Raw genomic sequence first — 27,377 nt, forward strand, 5'->3', positions numbered from 1 at the left:
TATCTCAGATTCATAGCTGGCTCAATAATGCATTACCAATTCTCTGCACTGCCCTTTGGCTTATCTACTGCGCCCAGGGTCTTCACAAAATGCCTGGCACCAGTAATTGCATTTTGCAGACAAAAAAGGAATTCAAATATATCCCTACGTGGATGACTGCCTAATTCAAGCGGAGAACAAAGACATTCTTCTGAAGCATCTGGCATTTATAAAAAGATTACTAATTGGTCTTGGGTACACAATAAATGAAAAGAAATCAAAATGAGTGCCCTCTCAAGAGATAATATTCCTGGGTGCAAGCTTAAATGTAACTGCCCAGATGGCTTATCTCACACCAGACAAACAAAGGCAACTGACTACTTACTTCAAGAAATTGGCAAGAAAAACCCACTTATCTGCAAGGAAAATCCTGCAGGCCTTGGGTTTCATGGCATCTTGCATTCTACTAATTCCATATGCCAGACTGCATATGAGGAAACTACAATGGTATCTAAAAAGTGTTTGGACTCAGCATTGCCACAGCCTGGAGACAGTAATTGCACTCATTCCCGGTCTGCAACATGAGTTTCGATGGTGGACAGAAGCCTGTCACCACAACAAGGGTCTGCCAGTCAGATTACCCACAGCCAGACAGATACTGACAACGGATGCATCAGATTATGCCTGGGGGGCCCATATGGCAGGAAAATGTATTCAGGGCACATGGCCTGCAAACCAGATGCATCTTCACATCAATCAAAAAGAGATGCTAGCTGTTCAAAATGCCCTGACAGCTTTCAAGGACATGCTTCATCCAGGACAGTTACTGATAAAGACAGACAACACTACGGTCATGTGGAACATAAACAAGCAGGGAGGTACACATTCCTACCCCCTCTGCAGACAAGCAATGACCTTATGGGACACAGCATTGGCTTTTCAAGTTCACCTGCAAGCACAATTCCTGCCAGGAAAAACAAATACTCTGGCAGACGAACTAAGCAGAAAACTCATGGATCCGCACAAATGGAAACTGGATCCACAACTCTTCAGCATGATAATAAGGAAATGGGGATGCCCAGACATAGATCTATTTGTCTCCCCTCAAAACTGCCAATTGCAGAGATTTTGCACAAGGATTTATCACAAGCAAGCATGGAAAGTGGAAGCCCTATCCTTCAGCTGGAAAAATCTAACGGTATATGCTTTTCCCCCACTACCTCTCCTTCCCAGGGTACTCCTAAAGGTCAGACAAGAGAAGCCAAAAATGATACTGATTGCACCAGATTGGCCACGCCAGCACTGGTACCCAATCCTAAAGAGCTTGTCTCAAGGTCCAGCATGGATATTGCCTCAGACTTATATAATCAGATACTGCACAGCCAACTCAGGACCTTAAATCTGGCAGCATGGCGGATAATGTAGCCATTCAGAACACTCTTCTTTCAAAAGCTGTTATGGATGTTATCTTGGAGGCCAGGAGGCCCAGTACCAGAAAATCTTATGCAGAAAAATGGAAGAGATTCTGTGCTTGGAACCAGGAACAAGGCAGTGACACTTGTGTACCAAATATCTCTCAGATTTTACAATACCTAACTGAGATGCTGAACAAAGACCTTTCTTTCGCATCAATTAAGATTCATGCCTCTGCCATTTCAGCCCATTACAATACGGAACCACCTATCTTTTCTCATCCTTTAATAAGGCAGTACCTCAGAGGGGCCAAAAACATTAGACCTCCAAGAAGAGCACCAATTCTGGCCTGGGACCTCAGTTTTGTTTTGGAAAAACTCACACTGCCTCCTATCGACCCAGCATCAACAGCAGATATAAAATTCTTATCCTGGAAAACAGCTCTGCTCCTAGCAATAACCTCTGCAAGGCGAGTCTCGGAGTTACAAGCACTCATGACTGTGGAACCTTTCATCATTTTTCATCCAGACAGGGTTTCTCTGAGGACAAACCCTACATTTATGCCTAAGGTGGTGTCCAGTGTGGCCCTTAACCAAACCATTCACTTGCCTACCTTTTATCCTAATCCACAGAACAAGGGTGAGAAAATTCTGCATTCTTTGGACATACACAGGCAGTTACGCTTCTACTTGGACAGAACTAAAGCTCTCAGAAAGACCGAGCAACTTTTAGTGTCATATGCTGCAGGATCACAAGGAAAGGCTATCTCAAAACAGACTATTTCTAAATGGATTGGCCGTTGCATCCGTTTCTGCTATTTTCAACATGGCAAATCAGTGCCTAAGGGCATTAGGCCTCATTCCACCAGAGCAGCAGCCACTTCAGCAGCCTTCCTCAGAGGAGTACCAACCAAAGATATCTTAGAGGCTGCAACTTGGAGTTCAGTGTGCACCTTCACAAAGCACTACCACTTACCTCTTTACTCTAAGTCCAGAGCAGGCTTTGCCACTGCAGTTCTGCAGGGCCTCATAGCCTCTCCTAACCCTGTTTAGCCCAGCTGTCCTTCCTCAGCTTTGGGATTCAACCCAAGAGTAATGACTGCAACAGTGAAACACGATGAACACGATGAACATAGTACAGTTGTGTACCTACCATAAATGTAGATGTTCGAGTGTATTCACTGTTGCAGTCCAGGTTACCCACCCACCCATCCCCCATTTCTTTGCTGGGACTTATCTGCACTTCTCTATCCTATACAACCTATTTGGTGTATTTGCTTGTAGATGAAGGAAATGTTATTTTTGTGTATGCATTTTTATTGGCATAATTTTCAGCCTACCAATTTGGGGACAACTGACATCTGGGGCAAGAAAAAGTGAAGAAAATGACGTCTGCTGCATCTTTTATACCTCTGGCACACTGACGTCAGGGAAGAGGTGACAGCAACTGATGCTGGACCTAGACTTTGGAATTCTGGCCGGCTGAGGGTAGCCTGCCAGCAGGATAACCCAAGAGTAATGACTGCAACAGTGAATACACTCGAACATCTACATTTATGGTAGGTACACAACTGTACTTTATAGCTAAACAGTGGAAACATTTTGAATATTCACAGTATTAAAATACACTAATCCTTGAGACAAATTATCCAAAATATAGAGATTTCAAGGAGAAACAGAAAAGAAGAAACAAGGTGGTAAGAGATCACAAATACACTGTACCTGTCTGCAGAATGAAGAATTTTTAAATGTATGTAATAATTTATGGAAGTTAATCAGTTATGCAAAGACATTTAGAGGTATTTTTATTTTTATTTATAATTGGTTTACTGGAGTAGTACACTGAGTTACATGCACATCCTAGATAAATAAATCACAATAGAATGCAGCAATACAAGAGAAGGAGAGATACAAAATGTTTACAAATGAGACCTTGAACGGCAAGTTATAAATCAAGTGAGTACATATGCAAGTGATCGATTTTGTCTTCACAGATAAAGTAATGACACTTTTAATCTTGGACGGTCTAGTAAGAGAAGAAAGGGGACTTCCCTCCAAAAAATAAAAATATGGGTGGGAGTGGTGCAATGGGGTGGTAGTAAAGGCTTCAACAGAGTTATCCCAATGAATAATTTGTTAGATGTGTAGGAGAGAGGGTGATTAGTAGGGAGTTTTCTTAGTGTGGTTTAAGTGAGGTCATCTGTTCGGTTACATTGGCATTTAGCTTGAGAAATCAGATTTTTTTTTTTTAGTTGAGGCTGATTTGTGCATTGGAAGGTAGTTCTTTTATATAAATTGGTGCAGAGTCTTGTATTTTGGGAGCTACTGTGGAACAAGCATGGTGCAGTATAATTTAGTTCCAGGTGTGCTCTGCTTGGCAGTGATTTGTGAAAGATGGCTGAGATTGTATTAGGAAATTTTAGGAATGAGTTTTGATGTTAGAAGTGAAATGAGTTGGGGGTTTATAGAGAAGGGACCCCAGCAGAACAGACTTTTGTATGATTGGGAGTCATCTGGCTATAGCAAGAATAATAAAGTCATGTTCCTGATCAGATGAATTTGTAATGAGATGACCTATTTTGTTGGAGGTGGGGTTGTAGGGTGGTTGTGTTTTCTTTTTGGAGGCTGTACCAATATGGGTAAACTGTATTCCTGTTAAGCAGGTAGTATACCTTTGTCTGTAGCTGCTCTTGCTCGGGCTGTTAGATAAGTGGGCAGTCTTCTGGTCCTAAAATAGATAATTTTCTTGAATATTTTTAGATGCTGTTCTGAAAATTAAAAGTTGGGTCTACCCATATTCACAGGCACTTGAATGAGGAAGTTGGTGCTATGGAGAAGTTGTTTGTATCTGTGATGTTAAGTGTTTTGGAAGCTTTGACTAGTATGTGATGAATCCTGGAGAGCATGTATTTTATTTTGAGGGGTTCAGTAATGGCATTTGTTGGAGAAGCCATTTGAGTTGAGTGGAGGTCATTCTTGAGTTGTGTGGATCTGAAGATGACCATGTTATCGGCAAATAATAAAATAGAAATGTGTGGAAGGTTGTATAGGAGTTTATTAATAAATCTGGAGAATAGGGCTAAGAATGGATCCCTGAGGGACACTGACCATGTTATCGGCAAATAATAAAATAGAAATGTGTGGAAGGTTGTATAGGAGTTTATTAATAAATCTGGAGAATAGGGCTAAGAATGGATCACTGAGGGACACCTTTAAAGAGTGGTATGAAATAAGAAGTAGAGATTCTTACTTTTACTTTAAATTGATCTGTTTGAAAGGAAGTCTTTGAACCAGGGAAGGGAATCTTCACTTATTCTAATTTTGATTCATTAGTAGTGAGTGATATGAGGTCAAATTACTTTTGTAAGATTTATGAAGACTTCCTTGGTAAGGTTTTCTTTGTCCATGTTGCTTTTCAGTTCCATAGTACTGTCATGGCGGTATGGCACTCCCTCCCCCATCAGAAAGCCCATGGTGTTTCTTGGATAGTATGTGATATTGTTGGTGAGTGTGAATTATTTTTCCAAGATTTTCCAGTGTGTTGGAAGCATGGAGATAGGTTGAAGGCTCAAGATTGAGAACCAAAGTCTAGAAAATGCTGCCGAGCCAGATCCAAGGATCGGATCCGAGACCCACAGGTGAGAAAGAATGAAAATGGACAACACAGATGGAACGTTATGGTAAGTACATAACTTCTTTGTCTACACTATTTTAAATGGTACCTTCATTTAAAGCTTCTTTTAACTCTTAGGGAACCATTCCCAGGACGGGAACTTAATTTTCTGTTGATTTTGTTTCACTTCATTCATCTTTAAGCATCTGCTATTTTGTAAGAGACAATTTTTTCTTGTAAAACAGAAAATAAAGTAATGCATTAGTTCTGCTCAAGGTTATGAGGTTTTGCTCCTTACTTTCTAAAATGTTCATTGACTTATTACACAGCAAGTTGACAGTATTCACTGAATGTATTTTTTCTCCCAGTCAAGCTATCCACTTTAAGGTTTAATCTTCCTGGTTGTGTCAGGCTTCCAAAAGTACTACTCAGCAGTTGTATGTTCCTAGATTCCTCAGACAATGCCTAGCTTAAGTCTGTGAAAATATTTCAAATAGCTTTTTCTTTTCTTGGCCCGAGGAAATCAGTAAAAGATAGTTTAGATAACTTCATCAACATTACTGGGGTAATTCCTTGCAATTTTGCTACTGAGGTAAGAAGCCTAATGTCATCCTTGTTTTTTTAAGTTGTTTCAAATATTAAAGTGAGCTTTATGTGATCTCAAGATGAGGGTGCATGCACCCCAGGCATTTGATCAAAACTTGTTTTTAACCAGTGATGTTCTTCGTGTTTCACTGTTGCAGTCATCACCTGTGGGTTATCCCAGCTGTGGTAGCCCTCGGCCGGCCCGAATACCAGAGTCAATGTATTTGTGCGCCGGCTGCTGTCGCCTGTAGTCTGACGTCAGGTCATCAGTACTATAAAGCAAGGCAGCCAACGTCATTACATCAGTCTTTCTTGCCGTGGAGCCTGTAGCAGAAGCAGTTCGCATGAGTGCCGGTTGGTCACTATCAGAAGTATTTCAGCAGAAAACGTCTAAAGCTAAGTATCCCATTGGGGACCCTTTTTTCTTGCGCTAACCGATGTTCGAAAAATTTAAGCAGTTCCCACACCGAGACTTTCATTCTTACTGCATCATTTGTTTAGGCTCAGACCACAATGTCCCATGTTGCCGGTTCTGTTCCCTGTTTAATGAGAGAACCATTCGCCGTACAGCTCTTTTTTTAGACAATTATTTTCGTATTCCGTCTTCGAATTCCGATATGGTGTCCATCAGCCAACAATCCGCCGACATTCTGAAAAAACGTAAAGATAGAGACAGGCCACTCAAGGCTAAGCCTTCCGACGACACTACCACTAAGCAAGTCATCAGTTCTCTGGAATTCATTGAGGCGCTTTCGCAGCCCCTGATGCCCGACTCACTTTCTATGTTGGCCTCTGCTGAGACCCTTTCGGAGCCCGGTATGCCGCAGAAATCCACTTCGTCTTCCGAGCGTTTGGCTGTCTCTCCCTCGGTTAGGTCCGGAGCTGCAACGCAGGTACCAGCTTCTGAGGAGGCTGTTCACACTACCAAACCAATTCTAGACAAAAAAAAGACTTCTTCTCTTCCGACTACCATTTCTCAGAGACCAATGGATTCTCTTAGGCGGGAAGCCAGGCCACTCCTAGTAAATCTGCTTCTAGCCACCATCTTGCTACTGCTCCCCCACCCCAAGCTCAAATGCTTAAAATGGGGGAGGATCTCATCTCCCTTATCTGAGGTACTCAAGCCCCCACTCCAAAAAGGAAAAAGGCTCCTTCTCCAGAAATTATGCAGACCAGGAGTCTGAGGAATCTGATTATTCTGCCTTTGAAGAGAAACAACAGCCCTTAACTGTTTGAGAATTCAGATGCAGAGGAATCCATCCCCTCTGCCTCCCACTCCAGAGCACCTCCCCTTCGGGGAAACCCTTCACTCCCTCAGGAACATTTTCAATGGGAATCTCAGGACCACCCACAGTCACAGAAATGTCTTAGAGAGTTTCTGATCCCTGGCCATCCCACCTATTCTAGAAGTGGTGGATGATGTTTTCCTTGAATCCAGTTTAGCCCCTGATGCCCTGCTTCCTGCCTCAGCTATACCTGACAGGTACTACAGAGTACCGGATTCTCACAAATACCTGTACAGGAACCCTGCTGCAGACCCTGATGTCATTACACAGGGACCCAAAGGAGCTAAGACTAGTTCTGTCAAGAATCTTCTTCCTTCTGACAAAGACTGCAGAGCTCTGGACAGATGGGGTAAGAAAGTACCTCTGCAACCTTAGCTATCCAAGCACTCAGTTGTCAGTTCCATATGTTAAAATATCAACAAAACACTTTGGAAAAATTAACAGACGATTGCTACCTCCCCTGATGGTGCCAACTCAAAAGAGCTTGGCAGAATTACTACACTCTGCTTGTCAAGTGACCAGGCACTCATTACAATGTGAATATGATGCCCTAGAAGCCTCTAGCAGGGCAGCAGTGACAGGATCTGTTATTAGAAGACATGCATGACTGAAGGAACAACCTCTCCCTGATCATGTCAAGTCTAAATTTATTGATGCACCCCTAGATAAGGAACGCCTGTTTGGGGAAAATGCAGAAGAGGTGCTTAAAAAGATGGAAGGCAAAGCAAAATCTATGGAAACAGTAAAAGATTTCTTTCAAGTTCAACCACCTAGATTCAGCAGGAACTTCTCCTCTAAACACTGGGCCTTCCTGGCACCCAGCAGACAGGGCCAAAGTAAGCCCCACAGGGGCTTTATAGTACTAACAACCTGATGTCAGACTACAGGCGACAGCAGCCGGCGCACAAAAACTTTGACTCTGGTATTCGGGCCGTCTGAGGGCTACCACAGCAGGGATAACCCACAGGTGATGACTGCAACAGTGAATACACTCGAACATCTACATTTATGGTAAGTGTACACAACTGTACTTTATAGTGTAGATGTTTCTCTGAATCCTGGGTAGATTTGGGAGGGATATCCACATGCTCTGCCCTCTTTATTCTTTGTCGTCACCTTTAAAGACCTGCTGTTAAAAATGTATTCACACTGTAACTGCGTGCTGATGTAGATTGCGTCAAAAGAGTTCGTGTAAGGACCTACAGTAACGGGCATTAGGGAGCATTTTAGTCAGCAGGTATTCTAACCATCCCTCCAGCCATCTGCTGTGAAGAATACATTTCTTCCCCTACGATTCTTATTTGTTGTATATTTCATATTTTAATCCTGTCTTCTTCCTCATAGCCTGATCAAAAGATGAGGGTGCCATTCATCCCATTCTTCAGTAGTTAGAGCAGTGGTTTTGCAGAGGGGCAGATCCCTAATAATTGCTATAAATTGCTGAGTGAGTACTAGTTAATGACTGAATATTCAGATAATTACCTCCTGACTGAAGTACTTTAAAAACTTCAAAAAACAAAGGTAGTAGTCACTCGTGCACAAAGACCATCAGCAAATAAAAGTAATCCAGATGCCAAAACCGCTAAGACCACGTTTAATCTGGAAATTGACAGGACACACAATACAAAAACAGTTGTTTACCTAGGTTTCGTCTTACCACAGAAGACTTCTTCAGAACAACTCAACAATAGTACAATCCTAATTATATACACCCATTTAATTGATAATTAACTCCATATGCAACACTTGAAGGAATTACAAATTCAAGCCTTTGAAATAGATAGAAAGATCTAAAAATTAAAAAAAACATACTAGCTTTTAATCTTAAATATAAAACGCTCTAACCTGTTAAATAAAACAAATACGTATACTATTGCGATATAGTGCAACCGTGAAAAATTAAAAATTGCTAATAAAATAGAAAAACTAAAAAAAAATCTGTAAACGCTGAATACTAATCACCTACATAGACTGCATAAAATATAGTATATATACTTAATATGTGTTCATTTTGTATACAAAATAAAAAATAATATCCTTCATATAAATATATTAAAAATGTAATCTAAATTGGTGAATAAAACTATTAAATATTAATAAACATAAAAATAAACACTGAGATCTAAATACCTATAAAAGGTCACTACTACTAATCATAGATGTTTTAACCCTTAATATGTCTAAGCTTTAATAAGGGGGCAATACTAATATTATCATTTATGCCAGGATATCTAGTGGCATCTAATCTCAATTGCCATTTCATTTCACATAGGTCTAAATGAATATCTAAAGTCCATCCCTGGACATACTTAGTTATTTGTTGGATAATAGTAAATTAAATCCATGTCCCGGGAATTGTTTTATATGTCTAAATAAGGCATTAGTATTCTTTTGATGCCTTATATCTAACACATGTTCCCCTATTCTATCCCTTAGGGCCCTACATGTTTTACCTATGTAAAATGCAAAACAATCATTGCATTTGGCCAAATATACAACATTTTTAGAGAAACAATTAAAGTGCCCCTTAATAAAAATTAATTCTTTCCCGACTGTAATTTTATTGTCGGTGGTTAAAATATAAGCACAAAGGCTGCATCTACCACATTTAAAAATTCCCACTGGTCTATTTGATATGGGAACATTATTCACATGTGTACCTCTCTCCAATAAATTTTTAAATGACCTCGCTTTTCGATATACATTAATAGGTAAGTTAGTCATCTTATTGCTTACGTTAATATCCAGTTTTAACATCTCCCAATTCCTCTGTATAATCTTAATTATAGAATCTGTGTCAAAAGTATATGTAGTAGTAAAATATAAACTTTCTTTTCTCACCTCTACATTATTGTTCCCAGTGTTTAACTGTAAGGCCATACCAAAATTTGCATTCATTGATCCTACTTCTAACTTTAATATCGGCTGGTAGATTCCTTTAATTCTTTTTGACACAATTTCGTCTTTAATAGTGTTGACCAAATTAATAGGATAGCCTCTTTAAACAAACATTCCCATCATATTTTCCAACTCTTTCTTAAATGCTTCAAATTCATTAACCATCCTGGCTGCCCTGACCATCTGTCCCTGTACAATAGCTTTTTTTCTGATGGTCAGGGTGCCAACTAGAATAATTTAAATATGCATTAGAGAAAGTGGTTTTTCTATAAATGCCTGAAGAAAGTAAACCATTATCATGATCAAACTGCAAATAAACATCCAAGTAGTTTATTTCCTTGTCACTATAATTGTAAGTGAACTTCACAAATTCTTCTGTATTATTAATAAATTCAATAAAAGTCAATAAAATCTCAGGACCACCATCCCAGACTATAAAAATATCGTCCAGGAATCGGGTATATTGTTGAATGTGTTTGCCAAATTCACTTTCAAATACATATTTCTGTTCCCAATATGAAATAACGTAATTGGCGTAGCTGGGGGCACACGCAGCCCCCATTGCCACCCCCGTCACTTGTTTGTAATAACTGCCTTCAAAAAATAAAAAAATGTTAGTTAATACAATTTCCATCAGGTAAATGAGCACATTAATCTGATCCTGTTGATATATTCCCGTTTTTAATAATTGGCATTCTAACCACTCCAATCCAATATTATTAGGAATAACAGAGTACAAATTGTTTACATCTATAGTAAGAAATAGTGTAGAATGATTAAATTTGATATTTAATTTATGCAAAAAATGCCATGAATCCTTTGTAATGTAATCAAATTTTTCCAAACCCCTTTGTAAGTGGTGATCCAAATATTTGCTAATAAAAAAAGTTTTACTCCTTTTAGCATCTACTGTAGGTCTAAAAGCCACATTCTTTAAACCTTTATGAATTTTGGGAATACCAAATATATTACTAATAGTTGGAAAATCATTTTTCAAATAACTAAAATCAATTTCGTTAATCTTTCCTTGAAATAACAAATCATCTATCATTAAATCAATTCTAGTAAAGGCTATATAAACTTCATTTAAAGTCACCTCCTCATAAGTGTCCTCAGTTAACATCTGAAACATATAATTTGAATAATCGTTCCTATCCATAATCACCATACCATTGCCCTTATAAGGCTTCATAAAACGAATAGTTCTGTCTTTAATAAGTAGGGACAATAAATTGTTCTCATCCTTGGTTAAATTGCCATAATCATCCTTTCCTTTCATATCTTTATTACCAGCTTTAGAGCTATTTCGGAAATGTTCCCTTATTTGCAACTCGCAGGCTTTTTCAAATAAGGACACGGTGCTGTTAGTCGGGGGATTAAATTTACTTGGCTTTTTTAACTCATTGGTGTTATAGCTATTTCCCTCTAAAAACCACATCCTAATATTCATTTTCCGGGTCAGTAATTTTAGATCCATTAAAACATCCACTAAATCTCCTTTAGTTCCAGGTACAAACATAAATCCTTTAGATAACAATTCCACATGTCCAACATCAAATTGTTTACAAGAATAATTATAATGTTTAAAATCACTGTGTTTTGTTAGTTATAATGGTAGGTTCATTAGAGCTAGATACATCTAAGCCTTCATTTAACATTTCTGCCAGATCTGATAAGTTTAGAACTTCATTCATATCAAATTCCGTTCTATAATCAGCATTGCTATCTAAGGCTATATCACTACGAGACTTATTCAATTGATAATCGTGTGTCCGCACATACAGAATCAAGATATACACTTATATTGTTGGAAGTCCCACTACTGTTATTCAGTTCATTACTTCCGCAACAAACATCCTTTTTCAATGTTGTTACTTCATTCTGGCAAATAAAATTCATAGATTCAAAGTCAGATGTAGTACTTACTATAGGTCATATATATCAAAAGGTCACCTTGGCAATCATAGAACGTGAGCTAATCTAAACCATCAAAATGTTCAGGAAGTGATGTCACCAGTGAATGAGTCACATCATCAGCAAGAGGAAACCCCTTTAGACGAAGGCCTGAGACACTCCGAAAGATTACGCAATCGAGGGGAAGGTGCTCAATGTCAGAGAAGGGTTGACAACGAAAGGTTTGAGGAGCAGGGAGCTCGACCAAAGAGATGGGGCACCCAGTTAAAATACCAAGGCACGTACTCGATGGACTGGAGTTAATAAAGCCTGACAAGCACATTAAAGAGACAAATTTTTGTCACGCAGAGGATTTTTATAAGCCTGATAGTTTTTGCTCGTCAGCATTAGTAGCTATTAATGGTACTACTGACAATAATCATTGTGGTGGGCTTCCATCACCAATAGTAAGTACTACATCTGACTTTGAATCTATGAATTTTATTTGCCAGAATGAAGTAACAACTTTGAAAAAGGATGTTTGTTGTGGAAGTAATGAACTGAATAACAGTAGTGGGACTTTCAACAATATAAGTGTATATCTTGATTTTGTTTGTGGGGACACACGCGATTATCAAGTGAATAAGTCTCGTAGTGATATAGCCTTAGATAGCAATGCTGATTATAGAATGGAATTTGATATGAACGAAGTTCTAAACTTATCAGATCTGGTAAAAATGTTAAATGAAGGCTTAGATCTATCTAGCTCTAATGAACCTACCATTATAAGTAACAAACACAGTGATTTTAAACTTTATAATTATTCTTGTAAACAACTTGATGTTAGACATGCGGAATTGTTATCTAAAGGATTTACGTTTGTACCTGGAACTAAAGGAGATTTAGTGGATGTTTTAATGGATCTAAAATTACTGACCCGGAAAATGAATATTAGGATGTGGTTTTTAGAGGGAAATAGCTATAACACCATTGAGTTAAAAAAAAAAGAGTAAATTTAATCCCCCGGCTAACAGCACTGTGGCCTTATTTGAAAAGCCTGTGAGTTGCAAATAAGGGAACATTTCAGAGATAGCTCTAAAGCTGGTAATAAAGATATGAAAGGAAAGGATGATTATGGCAATTTAACCAAGGATGAGAACAATTTATTGTCCCTACTTATTAAAGACAGAACTATTCATTTTATGAAGCCTGATAAGGGCAATGGTATGGTGATTATGGATAGGAACAATTATTCAAATTATATGTTTCAGATGTTAACTGAGGACACTTATGAGGAGGTGACTTTAAATGAAGTTTATATAGCCTTTACTAGAATTTATTTAATGATAGATGATTTGTTATTTCAAGGACAGATCAACAAAATTGATTTTAGTTATTTGAAAAATGATTTTCCAACTATTAGTAATATATTTGGTATTCCCAAAATTCATAAAGGTTTAAAGAATGTGGCTTTTAGACCTATAGTAGATGCTAAAAAGAGTAAAACTTTTTTTATTAGCAAATATTTGGATCACCACTTACAAAGGGGTTTGGAAAAATTTGATTATATTACAAAGGATTCGTGGCATTTTTTGCACAAATTAAATAATATCAAATTTAATCATTCTACACTATTTCTTACTATAGATGTAAACAATTTGTACTTGTTATTCCTAATAATATTCTATTGGAGTGGTTAGAATGACAATTATTAAAAACGGGAATATATCAACAGGATCAGATTAATGTGCTCATTTACCTTATGGAAATTGTATTAACTAACAATTTTTTATTTTTTATTTTATTTTTTGAACTCAGTTATTACAAACAAGTGACGGGGGTGGCAATGGGGGTTGCGTGTGCCCCCAGCTACGCCAATTACGTTATGTCATATTGGGAACAGAAATATGTATTTGAAAGTGAATTTGGCAAACACATTCAACAATATACCCGATTCCTGGACGATATTTTTATAGTCTGGGATGGTGGTCCTGAGATTTTATTGACTTTTATTGAATTTATTAATAATACAGAAGAATTTTTGAAGTTCACTTACAATTATAGTGACAAGGAAATAAACTACTTGGATGCTTATTTGCAGTTTGATCATGATAATGGTTTACTTTTTTCAGGCATTTATAGAAAAAACACTTTCTCTAATGCATATTTAAATTATTCTAGTTGGTACCCTGACCATCAGAAAAAAGCTATTGTAAAGGGACAGATGGTCAGGGCAGCCAGGATGGTTAATGAATTTGAAGCATTTAAGAAAGAGTTGGAAAATATGATGGGAATGTTTGTTAAAAGAGGCTATCTTATTAATTTGGTCAACACTATTAAAGACGAAATTGTGTCAAAAAGAGTTAAAGGAATCTACCAGCTGATATTAAAGTTAGAAGTAGGATCAATGAATGCAAATTTCGGTATGGCCTTACAGTTAAACACTGGGAACAATAATGTAGAGGTGAGAAAAGAAAGTTTATATTTTATTACTACATATACTTTTGACACAGATTCTATAATTAAGATTATACAGAGGAATTGGGAGATGTTAAAACTGGATATTAACGTAAGCAAGAAGATGACGAACTTGCCTATTAATGTATATAGAAAAGCGAGGTCATTTAAAAATTTATTGGAGAGAGGTACACATGTAAATAATGTTCCCATATCAAATAGACCAGTGGGAAATTTTAAATGTGGTAGATGCAGCCTTTGTGCTTATATTTTAACCACCGACAATAAAATTACAGTCGGGAAAGAATTAATTTTTATTAAGGGGCACTTTAATTGTTTCTCTAAAAATGGCCAAATGCAATGATTGTTTTGCATTTTACATAGGTAAAACATGTAGGGCCCTAAGGGATAGAATAGGGGAACGTGTCAGATATAAGGCATCAAAAGAATACTAATGCCTTATTTAGACATATTAAACAATTCCCGGGACATGGATTTAAATTTACTATTTCCAACAAATAACTAAGGATGTTCAGGGACGGACTTTAGATATTCATTTAGACCTATGTGAAATGAAATGGCAATTGAGATTAGATGCCACTAGATATCTTGGCATAAATGATAATATTAGTATTGCCCCCTTATTAAAGCTTAGACATATTAAGGGTTAAAACATCTATGATTAGTAGTAGTGACCTTTTATAGGTATTTAGATCTCGGTGTTTATTTTTATGTTTATTAATATTCAATATTTTTATTCACCAATTTAGATTACATTTTTAATATATTTTATATAAAGGTTAATAAAGTGAAGATCTGAGGAAGCGCACTTTCGGTGCGTGAAAGCGCTTATCCACTTGTTTATTTTATTGAATAAAGAAGTTTTTCCGTATGGAATCTTGAAGTGGCTCTGTTTCCTGGTTGCCGAATCCGCCAGTGTTTGATACAACATTTTATATAAAGGATATTATTTTGTATACAAAATGAACACATATTAAGTATATATACTATATTTTATACAGTCTATGTAGGTGGTTAGTATTCAGCGTTTACAGATTTTTTTAGTTTTTCTATTTTATTAGCAATTTTTAATTTTTCACGGTTGCACTATATCGCAACAGTATACGTGTTTGTTTTATTTAACAGGTTAGAGCATTTTATATTTAAGATTAAAAGCTAGTATGTTTTTTTAATTTTTAGATATTTCTATTTCAAAGGCTTGAATTCGTAATGCCTTCAAGTGTTGCACATGGTGTTAATTATCAATTAAATGGGTGTATATAATTAGGATTGTACTATTGTGGAGTTGTTCTGAAGAAGTCTTTTGTGGTAAGACGAAACCTAGGTAAACAACTGTTTTTGTATTGTGTGTCCTGTCAATTTCCAGATTAAACGTGGTTTTGGCATCTGGATTACTTTTATTTGCTGATGGTCGTTGTGCACGAGTGACTACTACCTTTGTTTTTTGAAGTTTTTGGTCTGTGGTTGTTCGTTCGAAGTTTTTCTGAAGTACTTTAAAAATGCAGTGTTATGCTAGGTGCCTGTATAATTATCCTTTTCTGCTGTTATTATTCAGTTTACATCTAGACAGGCTGAAATGACTTTCTAATTGGCATGATGATCTGCAGGCACTGTAATGGTAGGGAGAATTCAATAAAAAGCTGTTTATTGTTAGACGTAAAGCAAAGATCTGGAACTGTAGAGTGGTGTGCATTGCATAACAAACTTATAAAGACTAAAATTATTGTAGTTAGATGACAAATTTGGGGATGTAGTACCAATATAAACTGGCCATGAACACTCAATTGTAGTTGTACAGTACAGTTTATTACGAATGTGGCCAAGACCATGTAGCTTCTTAGCAGCTAAGTATGGACTATTACATGAACATATTTTGCTGTCCTCCGTCTTTGTTTTCAACTGCATATGCAGCTGTGAATTTCTGTTTTTGGGTTAGCTTGCAACTTTACACTGAGTGTTAAGCTTCAGTGCATACCCGAGTATAGTCATTGAAGGAATTTGATCATCTCTTTGTGAAAGTAATCACGTTTTAAAATGTTATTCGAAAAAATATATGCAGTAAAAGCTATCCACATGCGTATGTAAATACTGTTCATTTGGTAAAGGAAAGTAGTAGCCAACTAGGCCTATGACACTCCATATTTTGATTTTTTTTAATGCAGTTCTCAAACTCCCAAGAAGAAGAAGAAATTGACATGGACACTGTTCATGATAGCCAAGCATTTATCTACCATCATCTAAATATGCTTGAAAGACCATCAACACCAGGTGAGAGCTAAAACATAAAACTGTTTTCATATGTTCTCTTTTGGTAAATCTATAATGTAAACATGAGGAGCAAGTCAGTGAAGTGCATTTGTTCAGAAGTACAACAATCTACAAATATTGTCTCAAATAGAATAAAGGGTTAGCACTAAACAAAAAGTGGGCAAAATGATAAGCCATTGGAAGAGAAAACAGCATTTTGCAGTAGATGTGCACTTTCTTGGTTCTTTACTTAAAAACAAAAGTGACTGAAGAAAGGTTTACTTGACTTACTCATTCTGCTTAAATGAAAGAAGGATGACTGGATGTAATAAAAAAATTGTAAGAAGTCCCCGTCCTATACCTCCAAAATCTTGCCAGCAAAGATCTTAAGAGCACTATTAAAATGTAAAGCAGAGTATAGCATAAGGTTACTACAGACACCAACAGAAATTACAGATCATCTTTAATGATGTAACATATTCCAGTCCCAAGAATATAGACAATATATTAGCAAAGTTATTGCTAGCTTTACTCACCTACCCACATTGTTATCCAGCCCAGCACTGTCCATGAAAATTTAGATGTTCTCCATTAGCTCATTACTGCAGTAGTCTTTATATATTTGATGTGTCCTACCAAGAATACCATACTTCAGACTACAAAGATTCATGCACCTTTCTAAAACACCATAAATCCACCCTTAACACAAACAGACGTGCCTGTGTAAGAGTGACATCTGGACATAACTAACCTTCGAACTTTGGTTTCTTGCCACTTACCAGCAAAAGTAAACTTTTTTTTTTAAACAAGAATCATCATTATTGAATTCTAACTTGTGACATGGGCAATCATACAGTTATAAAAACGAAAAGAAACCATATTGACATGTTTTCAGTTCAAAATATTGTAAATCACTTACCTGTTCAGGCATTATCAATCCAACATTACATAAATTGTTCAATTCCTGCCTTTTCTTAAACCTCATTCCTCTCCCAAAACAATAACTGAATGTATTGTTCCCACAATTCCCATTTTTGCTATGTAATTTTTTCCTGCCCTAGTCCAAAGATCTCACTACAGTTCTTTTATCTCTGTCACTATATTCACTACTTCTAGTACGGCTGGTTTGGACTTTGATTTCCATTTTCTAATAACTGTTTTTTTGGCAGCCCCAGAATTAAACTTGTCAAGGCCTTAATATGACAAGGCAATTCCAATTCTGTATCACATTTCAAAAAATTAATTTCCTCAGTTACACCAGTTTGCTCACCAAGTATTTCTGATGGATTAGTGTACAGGGAATTTTTTAAATCTTCCAACTCTTAAACTGCTAAAAATGTGTTCCCAATTACCTCTTTCTTCCCCATCACGCCTGCAACATTTGTAATTTGTTCTGAGGAAGAATTCTTTGGAGTCTATTTGGAGTACAAAAATACCTTTACAAACACTTCCAAGAAAAGATCCTAAATCTTCTAAATTTTGTTGCATATTTGTGAGCCATAAGTAATATCCCCTATTGTTTCATTGTGAATTGCTTATCCAGTCTCTCTTCCAAATCCTTTCTAACCTCCCCTGATTGATTCCTATAGTTATTCTGCAATGTTTTGTATGCCCATCTAATTATCAATTTTTTAACAGTAGCTTCTGTTCTAGAGTCTGCTAAAAACTGTAACAGTGCTGGTCTTTCACTTAGGATCCCGCTATTCTTTTTTCTTTGCCTGTACTCATTCCTGATATGGAAGACTATCCTATCTCTAGCCTGCAGTCCAAATGAATTCTTTGGCTCTTCCCATTCTGTTACCTTTCCCTCTCTAATTATTTGCTCCCAATAAGTTTACTTTGCCAGTTTTCTCCAGTAAATTCCAGTCCCCTTTTGCCTGTTCTGTCTACCTCTAATTGAAATCACCCCTGTCAGACAAATCTCTTTTCTCCATTCTCTTGTTGGCTTAGTTCTTAGAATGCTTTGAAACATAAAATCTACTAATAATATGTAAATGAATGTTACTATATGACCTTTTTGGTCCCTATGTGTTGAACCTGTAATATAGTACTGATTCCCTATGAATTTTGTCACTTGTAATATCAGGAGTCATTTTTACTTGTATAGCATATGTATATACATTTTTAGACTCCCATATTTAGTATATATCCATATACATTTTACTTTCTTATAACATAAGTAAATAATTTTAAGGTCTGCATTTAATAGTATGAATAAGTTTATTATATGAAATGGGTATACATAGTATAAATGTAGTAGTAGTGACCCATTATTAAACTGTTACACAAGGGTTAAAACAGGAAAATCTTTGGATTAATTGAACAGCCAATGATGTACATTGTACTATTTTAAAAATGGTAGAGAATTCGTGAGCAGATGATTCTGATGAACTCTCCGTTATGGAGATGGAAGCGCTAAATCTGTTTTTTATTTTAATCTTTATATGCTAATCAAGTATGCTAAAAGTTACTGTTTTTGGATTTTGTCGAATGGACTTGAGTTACATTTCTGAATAGAAGGAGCAGTACGGAGGACAGTCTTTATTGAAACTGGGAGCAGCATTTTTGTCATATTTGTGTCGCAAATCCTTGTCTTTGATTACAAATATTTAATATTTTTTGCCTTGGGATTTCAGTACTTGTTTATTAGTTTGCGGTTTGGACTTTCCACTGCACCAAAAGTCTTTGCCAAATGCCTCACTCTAATGATATCCCATTGCAGTCTTCAAGGCATGAACAAATGTCCTTATCTGGACAATTACTTGGTATTACCTTCAACCAGTCACAGCACTAAAACAGCTTTGCAATACACTAAGAATCTCTTCCACAGTCTGGGTTTCACCCTGAATCTAAAAAAGGTAATGTCTAACTCCCCACTCAGAGGCTGTTTTTTCTGGGGTGTCTTCTAGGCACTTTGTTGATGACTGCATATCCTCTCCCAGCAAAGAGTCAGACTTAATCATCAGCACTTCATCAATGTCTCTCAACAAAAAATGTCCTCTGCAAGAGAATGTCTGAGAGTTCTATGTTTCATGGCCTCCTCTATCCTTATGGTTTCACATTTTAGACCTCAGAAAGATGCAGTAGTTTCTCAAATAGATTGGGTTCAAAGCTCTCTCCTTCTATCTTTCCTAATTCTAGTTCACAACTTTGTGAAGAAAGAACTCTTTTGGTGGACCAAACAGTACTTTCCAACTCAAGGGACCCTTTTTCCTTTCAGTCCCTCTTAGACTGTGGTCATTGATGCCTCATACTTTGCTTGGGGTGCTGTTTCTTTAGATGTCAGTGTGCAGGAAATCTGATAACCAGGACAAAACATACCAACTTGAAAGAAATTAAGGGTGTCATATATGCCCCAAAAGCTCTAAATCAACTTTAGTCTCCAGGCACTCTACTTCTGATGACAGACAACAACATCACTGTTATGTGGTGCACAAACGGGGAAAAACAATATCATGCACCCTTTACAGGCTGATCATGATTCTGTGGGACATAGCAACCCATTACAACTTATTTCTTAAGTTAACTTACATTTCCTCAGAGCAGAACACATCAGTAGACTCCTTCATCAATTCCAGGATAGACCCTCATGAGTGGATGCTACACTGGGTTGTCTTCCTTTATATATTCCACCTGTGGGGAATTGCTGTATTAGATCTGTCTGCCTGCAATCTAAATGGACAACTGAAGCAATTCTGTTCCAGGATACCTTGCAAAGAGGCATGAAAGACAGATGCATTTTCAATACCTTGGATGTGGATGTTTGTCCCTCCCCTGTCATTTTCAAAGTTCTTCAAAAGATCAAGAAGGACTTACCAAAGATATTATTTGGCCAAGACAGCACTGGTTCTCTGTTTTCATGCAGCTGGCCAACTTCCTCGCAGACTGGAATTGCACTCACAGGCCAAGGGATCTCTGAGCCATCCCAGTATTCAAAATGTGACTGTGTGTGTATAATAAGTTTTTGATCTGTAAGTACCTTTTTTTTTTCTGACGACAAGCAACAGGTATTGAAGGAGGCAGGAAAACTTGCTACTAACAAATCTTATTGATCGAAAAGGGGGGGGGGATTTTTGGTGCCATGATAAAGGATAGGACATATTTCAAATGGGGGTACCCCTAATTCTCCAGTTCCTGTATGAATTGCTCAATTCTGGTCTTGTCTTCACTTCAGTAAAGGTATATATTTTAGCCATTTCAGCCTCTGTGTGTCACTAACCCCCCCCCCTTTCATCTGTATATCAAGCCAAGCAGTTCTTGAAGGAAGTTTTGCATATCAAATCATCAAGAAGTAAGGTGCTTTCTTCTTGGGATTTGAAATTCGTGTTGGGAAAATTAACTCAACCTCTCTTTGAACTTGTTGCCAGCTCTTCTACAAATGTCTAACCTGGAAGATGGCTTGCTAGTCACTTTAACTGTTGGTAGATCAAGTTCTGATTTACAAGCCCTTATGTCTATTCAACCCTTTTGATCTTTCACAAGGACAAGGTAAGACTGAGAACCAAATCCTTCCTTTATGTCTAAGGTAGTCTGAATTTTTTTCAGTCAGCTATCCAGCTCCCTTTCTATTCTGATCCACAAAACAAAAGAGAAACAATTCTTCATTGCCTGGATTTATACATACAGTTGACATATTAGCTGGGCAAAACTAAAGAGTTTAGAAAGTCTAAACAGCTTCTTGTATCTTATGATAAGAAAGAGGGACAGACCATTTCTAAACAAACTATTCCTAAATGGTTTACCCTTTCCATTCATTTCTGCTATTCTAGCCATGACAAAAACAAACAATGTCAAGGTTCATTCTACTATGGCAGTTGATTTTCTGGGGCTTTTTGGAAGAGTGTGGACTCTAAATCTATTTTGGAAACAGCCACTTGGTCCTATGTTCATGCAATTACTAAACATTGCAAGCTTGATATTGTTTCCAGAGCCATAGCAGGCTTCACTAGAGCTTTTTTTTGGTGCATTCTAGACTCTGGTCATACTCCATCCTCCCTCTCTTATTGAGCTTTGGCAGTCTTTGAAGGTGCCTGAAGCTTTGTAAACTGGCCAGATGTAGGGTATCCTTGGCAAGATAAGTCCCGTATGCAATAACTACTGTAATAGTGTTCTGCTGAAACATCTACTATTATAGTAAGTTAGCTACACAACTAACCTTTTCCCAGAAATCACTTTGGAACAAGTCTTAGACTGTCTTTCAAAGGCTAAAAATAATAGTTTCATGGGATCAATCAACATACCAGGCTGCACTATCTAAGCCTCTACTTAAATGATTAAACTATTCAACCTCAGCCTATCCACAGGGTTTATGTCTGATGCCTGTTGAACAGCCTCTTGGATTCTTCTACACAAGGGTAGCCCCTCTGTGGATCCAGGCAATTATAAGCCTGTCACCTTCACCATGCTTAAATACAAATCTATGGCATGTATCATAGCAGAACTTATTTATGTGAACATTGGTAACTTAACTAATCTAGACCCCCCCATGAAAAATTAGGCAAAATTATTATAAACCCCTTAATTGTCCATTTAGTTACAAAATGGCTATCCAGTAGATCTCAAATTGTGAAAGTTACTGGTACACTCTCTGAATGTAAATTTGTAACCAAAAAGATCCCACAGGGATCAGTGCAGGGCCATCTCTTTTTGGCATTTATTTTTCAGACATCTTCAATATGTGTGGTTGACCACCTTGCTGATAACTGCAAAATTGGCACTGTTATCCACTTATCCAGATACTAAGCAGCTCCATTAAGGATGGATTATACACATACCTGGTGTAGCAAAATTCACTCAAACTAAATGCAAAAAAGTGCAGCAAAAGCAACATTTGGCAAACAATGCTCTCACCTCATATGTTATAAATAGTACTCCTCTTCAGATAAACACTGTCTTAAGAGACCTGGCTACTTATGTGGACAACTGTCTCCCATTTGATCCTCATGTTTCCACCAAAGTCAGAAAATCTTTCAATCTGGCCCTTTTAATTTCCAAGGAACTATCCTCAAGATCCAAAGAAGTCATCCAAACTCTGTACTATTCCATTAGACCTGTCCTTGAATTCCATGTCCACTTTGGTGGATACAAATCCAAGAATATCTCTCAAAATAAGTCTTTCAACAATCCCAATTGATTAGTATGACTCTCCTTATATTTGGTACCCTACAGGCTGTTCTTAGGTGGCCTGTGTGTCTCTGTTTTTGAGAACGACCCAATCCTGTCTGGCCTCCTTTTTCTTTGCAAAACCAGTGGCTCTGCAAACACCAGCACTAGGGACCTAGATCAATACCAACAGATAAACAAGACTCACAGACGAGATAGTTTCCTAACTCAACATATTTCCAACGTACGAAAGAAGTTAGCAGTACAGGTCAAGAAAGTTCTACATTGGCTACCTTTAAAGTTAGTTGATGACTGGATGGATATACACATTTACACCAAGGATGATCATGTATAGCCTTGTTCAGTTTGGGAAGTGAGCAATATTAAGTGCTTGAAAGGGTGACAAAAATGTCTGTGTATGTGTCTGCTTAAAGGTATATAATGGCTACACATCGTATGGTCCCTGTGATCACTTGCGTAGTATTATTCCTGTGTCTTGTACTGAGAAATTGAAAGGAAAATCCCTGTTGTTTTTTACTTACAGTAATCTGTTTTGAAATAGTTAAAAGTGCATGTTATGCTTCAGCAGTCCTGAGTTACTGTCTCTCTTTTAATACAAAACATGATGCAGCATTCATTTGAGTAAAAATACAGTACTGTGGAACTTCTCTGCCGTTCTGAAATACTGTTGATTTACAGTTGAATACATCATTCATTCAGCTATGCAAAGTGCATTATATGGAGAAATTATTCATTAAGCTTCACAAAGGTACACTAGTGAAATCCCTTAACCTCCAGTTGTCTTTTATAGTTATTCCCTTAGCCTCTGTTTGCCTACTGTGTGATTGGCCAAGTCACTTAACCAGACATTACTCCCGGGTTACCCTTGAAAAGAAACAATTATATTCAGTAGGTTACTTGGTTAACAAATAAAAAATAAATCACCACATTTTTATATAGAGTAAAATGTTTCTTACTTGCTAGAGATAATTTTTTTTTCTTTGAAAATGATGATGCCTCTCCCATAATGCTGGTCTTTGACGAGTGTAATGCTGTATTCATTCAGTTATGCCAAGTACAGCTTTAGGGCACAGTCAGGTATTCACCTGGTGCTTGTATTGACTACTGTAGAAAAGAAAGACATGATAATGAGGAAGCAACATACAGCATTGTGGTCTTGATGATTTCACAATCTGTGTTGTCTAATGCCCAGTAGTAAAATATATTTGCCAAATATAGGCAAGAGGAGTATTTCACTTTATTTTACACAACTGCAAGTATAATTTTTATGTTGTTTCCATTTGACTGTTAAAGTACTATGGAATACTTTGACTATCTCTTGATGGTGATCTCCACATAGTTGAATGCTTTATTCAGCTGTAAAAAGTACAACATTGGGGTCCGGTAAAAAACAGCATATGGGATGTTGCATAAGATAAAGCTGATCATTGGGACGGACCATACATCATTATGATATTGGCACTTTCAGGAGTGCTATTCTTTGATACTCCAGTAGTAAGTAAGAAATGATAGAAAATTTTAGGGAATAGAAATATTTCACTTCATTTATATGACTACAAATATTTGGTGCAGTTTTTGCTTGTGAAAGTTGGAGCTCAAATATTCTTGCTTTGCAGTTCATATTTTAATAATAAAAATATTTTGCTACAGAAAAAATAAATAATGGATGATCATCACAGCATTATGGTTGTGCTGCTTTCACAAGCACTGTTTATCTGTCTTTTTTATTATTTGTAGCATACAAATGCACACTTGTATAAGTGATTATGGGAAAGCAACAACATATGTCAGTATAGTTTAAATGCTTTCACAAAAATGCTAAGAATATGTCATAAGAAGGGTTGCCAACTGGTTCACTGCTAGAACCCACACTGTGAAAGTAGCAGACATCAAATAATCTGACTACCGACCAGTTACAAGTGGTGTTCCACAGGGATCAGTCCTAGCTCCTCTCCTGTTTGGCATCTACTTCTCTGAAGTTCAAGCCAACAGAAAGGGGCTCTGGCTGACCAAATCCACAGATGATTGCAAACTGGAAGCCATTATTGATTCTCCAACTGATGTAGACATTCTACAGAAAGGCCTCACTGACACCAATGACTGGTGCCAGAATCATGGCCTTAAGCTCAATGCCATAAAGTGCATTCATTCCCTTTAGGAAAAATGTGTTGCCCATGAACTACCACATAGGTGGTAGTCCACTAAACACCAAAGGTGTGATAAGAGACCTGGGGACACAGGTTGACAGCAACCTGTCCTTTGATAACCACATTGCCACTGTAGTTAAAATGTCCTTCTATGTGGCACATCTCATTACAAAAGGTTTCTCATCCAGGAAGAAAGAGGTCATAATCCCTCTCTACTCATCCCTCATTAGACCTATTATAGAATACAACGCCTCATTTGGTATGTATCTCACGAGATACCTACAACAACTGGAAAGGCCACAAAAATACCTCACTAAGAGAATCTTAGGCCTTAGACACATGCCCTCTATGGACAGACACAAAAAACTCCAGCTATACTGTCTCTTATCGCTTACTTAGAGGTGATCTCTGTTTGACCTACAAAGCCATGTCTGACCCAGAGCTGCTAGATATGCTACACCTAAAGAAATCCCAACCCCTCGTGCCACACGCTCCAGGGACCTAAACCTCATTACCACAATAAACAGAACATGCTGAAGGGACAGGTTCCTAACCCAGAGACTTCCCATATTCTGGAACAGACTTCCTATTCATGTCAAGCAGAGCACTTTACTGGCCCTCTTTAAGAGAAATCTTGACAAGTGGATGGGCAATAGGAAGTTCATCCCAAGGATCACTTCAGTGGTCTTGATTGACAGGAGCACTGGGAGCTAACTTTGGGCAACATGATGCCATGGGAATCTTCCTGGGATAGGCGTATATAGGCTCCAGGGCCATTAGCCTAGTACGCACCTATGAATTTAGAGGTTATATTAATTCTACTTTCTAAAGCTGCAGTTTTGTAAAAAAAAGATCATGGGGAAGCAGCATACAGCATTATGATCTTGAAAGGTTTCACAAGCTGTTTTCTGATACTTTTGGTGAGAAGTAATGGGCAGGTGCAGGTATCAGGAATATTTGTCTTCATCTCATGTGACGGCAGATATCATTTGGTATAGTATTTGCATGTAAGTGTAGGAGCTTACCTGTTCTTGCTTTGCATGTCATGCATTTTTGATGCTAAATAAGTTACTGCAGGAAAATGATAAATGATTATTGAGAAGGAACATACGATATTGTGGTCTTCATGCTTTCACTAGTGTTGTTCTCTGATACCTGGTAATGAGAAATAGTAGCCAAATGTTAGCAACAGTATTTCACTGTGTGTTCACAGTATTACAAATATCATTAATTTATTCTGTCTGTTTCATACTGCTCCAAGTTGTCTCAGCATTGACCACGAATGCTGTCACTCTTGAGCGTGACATAGTTTTGCATACTGCTTATACATTAAAGAAAGGTAGCAGTTAATAACTCCATTGCATTTTCACATGTTGCTTTTTTATGTCCTATCATTTACTATTAAATCAAGTGATTAAAGAAGCCATCTCCAAATAAATTGTTCCATAAGGAATTAATAGTATCAGAAGGACATACAGGAAAATAAATAAATTGTACTTGCCTTTGGCTGGAAAGTCAGAAGGTTGTGAGGTCTGCTCATACCCCAGCTTGATAGGTTTTATTTTCCATTACTGAAACTGCAGTGCAGCATTAGGGAGAGTTAGATTCCTAAGTGTGCTATCTGTTTTACAAGATGTTAAAATGATACCCCATCTGCTGGAGTCAGGGTTGCCAGATTTCCGACTGGCCAGGTAGGGACTTAAAAAAAAAGGTCTTTCACTGTAAGTGAGGACTTAAAAAAAAAAAAAAAAAAAAGGTCTTCCACAGCTTTAATTATTAAACAGAAGTAGCTCTGGGCCAATCAAAAATAAATAAACACAGTCCTACTTCTGTTTAATGCGAAACATCGCAGTTCTGCATTACACAGACGTAGCTCTGCTTTGCAATGTTTTGATTGGCCCGTATACCGGTACACGGGCCAATCAAAAATCGCTAAACACGGAGCTACTTCTGTTTAATGCAGAACAGCAATGTTCTGCATTAAACAGAAGTAGCTCTGTTTTGCGATTTTTGATTGGCCCGTATGCCGGTATACGGGCCAGTCAAAAAAAAAAAAAACAAAGCGGAGGCTGCCCGGGATTTAAACCGGCAGGGCGGGACTCAGGATCAGGCTGCTGATCTCGGGACAGTCCCGCCCAAATAGGGACGTCTGGCAACCCTGGCTGGAGTTGGTGTTAGCCTAGGTGGATACAAAAGATCCCACAGCAGTTTTCAAAAAGAATAGAGGGATTTCGCTGATGCCCTGATCATTGGAGCAATGCCGTATCCTGGTTAAATTCAAAAAAAAAAGAAAGAAAGAAACAACTCTGTTTCACAAGTGCTATTAGAACATTACTAAGCTACTGAATTAGATGCTGCCTCAATGTACCTGGTTATGCAGACAGAAGAAAGTAACTGTATAGTAGCTCCACCTCAGTGCATCTAGGAATGAGAAATAATAATTAAACATGCAGCAAAACACTTCTTTATAAGGTTGTGAAACCTGTATGTTTAATTTTGTTCTATGCAAATGCCTGTCAGTTTTCTGCTTCATGTATTTGAGAATGAAAGTAGTAGTCCACGTTCCCATCTTACAAATGCCTACTACTATTCTGTATTGGTATTGAAGAATTTATGAAAGAATGATGTAACCAACTGTGTGGTGGTTGTCAAACCACTTCCTGCTCCCTCCTCTACTGTCTGTATTACCCCCAATAAAATGCTGTCACTTCACTGC

At 37.5% G+C, this 27,377-nt stretch overlaps 1 protein-coding gene across 1 annotated transcript in view; it reads left to right on the forward strand.

Annotated features, from left to right (window-relative positions):
- Positions 1–27,377, forward strand: part of TAF2 (TATA-box binding protein associated factor 2) — a 2,150,018-nt gene that overhangs the window by 2,096,440 nt on the left and 26,201 nt on the right. Inside the window, exon 25 of the mRNA XM_044066916.1 lies at positions 16,307–16,412. Within this exon, the coding sequence (XP_043922851.1) occupies positions 16,307–16,412 (106 nt within the window). The remainder of the gene's footprint in view (positions 1–16,306; positions 16,413–27,377) is intronic.

The sequence above is a fragment of the Protopterus annectens genome, chromosome 3.part1, assembly GCF_019279795.1.
Source record: "Protopterus annectens isolate FY-2018-M chromosome 3.part1, PAN1.0, whole genome shotgun sequence".
NCBI classification, from domain to species: domain Eukaryota; kingdom Metazoa; phylum Chordata; order Ceratodontiformes; family Protopteridae; genus Protopterus; species Protopterus annectens.